The 1,083-nt window shown below is 32.9% G+C and overlaps 1 protein-coding gene across 1 annotated transcript in view; it reads right to left on the bottom strand.

Moving 5' to 3' along the window:
- The window catches only part of LOC105621875 (kinesin heavy chain), an 8,937-nt gene that overhangs the window by 1,128 nt on the left and 6,726 nt on the right, over positions 1-1,083 (bottom strand). The window contains exons 11-12 of the mRNA XM_012203314.1: positions 855-1,040; positions 535-738 (exon numbers count right to left, since the gene is read on the bottom strand). Coding sequence (XP_012058704.1) covers positions 535-738; positions 855-1,040 — 390 coding nt within the window. The remainder of the gene's footprint in view (positions 1-534; positions 739-854; positions 1,041-1,083) is intronic.

Genomic DNA, 1,083 nt, shown 5'->3' with positions numbered 1-1,083 from the left:
GTGTGTGTGTGTGTGTGTGTGTGTGTGTGTGTGTGTGTGTGTATACGCACAGAATTAATAGTATACTATAATATAAATTAATAGCATATTAACACATTCCATAGTCGAGTTAATTTTAAATGACTTGATCACATGTTGCGACTTGTGACATGTTTTATGTCCGTTCTATTTGTTAAATAGTATGTATTTAGTAGTTAAAAAAATTATTATAAAAAAAAGCCTAATATATCAATATTGCATCATATGCCTGCATATATAGTTATGTATCGATATATAACAAAAATAATTTTTAATTACGTTTTTTATATCCAAAACATTAAATGAATCTGAATGATTCATTCATATCTGAATGAAAAATCTAGCGAGCATCACCAGTACGGAACAAGAGAGTATAATAATAGTACAAATATAAATAAAAATAACAAGGGAAAATTATAATTATAAATTGATTATAATTAATGTGATGTATTAATAGAAAATATATCGTTAAAGAAATGTAAATTAAGATGTGATATGCACACATACAAGCTGTACCTTTGTCAACTGGTCCAGATTGTTTTCCAAGAAGGATATTTTCTGTTTCTGTGCAAGAGAACCACCGTCATCCTCATTATCCTCTGCATTGATGGTCTTCTTTATTCTAGCCTGCAGATCCTGAACGAACAATTTGCGTAAATTGTGCAAAGTCTGCAGTTCTTTGGCTACTGTGTCCTCCAATCCTTTGAGATCTTTCCTTGCCTGCAATTGATTCGATATGATCACAAATTTATTTTACACATCATAAATAGAGAAATTAATTAATAGATCCGTGTAAATTTAATAGATTACTCGTTGCATGAATTTGTTCAACGTACTTGTTCTCGGCGCTCGTTCAACAACATAAGCTCCTGCAGCTTGACTGATTTGTTAGCCTCCTCTTGCTTCAATCGTTCATAATCGGCCTGCATCTGCTGATGTGCCAGAGTAAATTTCTGATTAAGGTCTTTAAGTTCGCTGATCAGTTCCTGCTTCTCAGACAGTTCGTCCCTCAGCGCAGCAACCTTTAGTATGAAATCCAACGTTAGAAAATTTGAAGGAATCCGA

Source organism: Atta cephalotes (genome assembly GCF_000143395.1).
Source record: "Atta cephalotes unplaced genomic scaffold scaffold00038, whole genome shotgun sequence".
In the NCBI taxonomy this organism is placed as follows: domain Eukaryota; kingdom Metazoa; phylum Arthropoda; class Insecta; order Hymenoptera; family Formicidae; genus Atta; species Atta cephalotes.
Note: the sequence above shows the minus strand (reverse complement) of the source record. Positions and strands in the feature narration are given on the sequence as shown.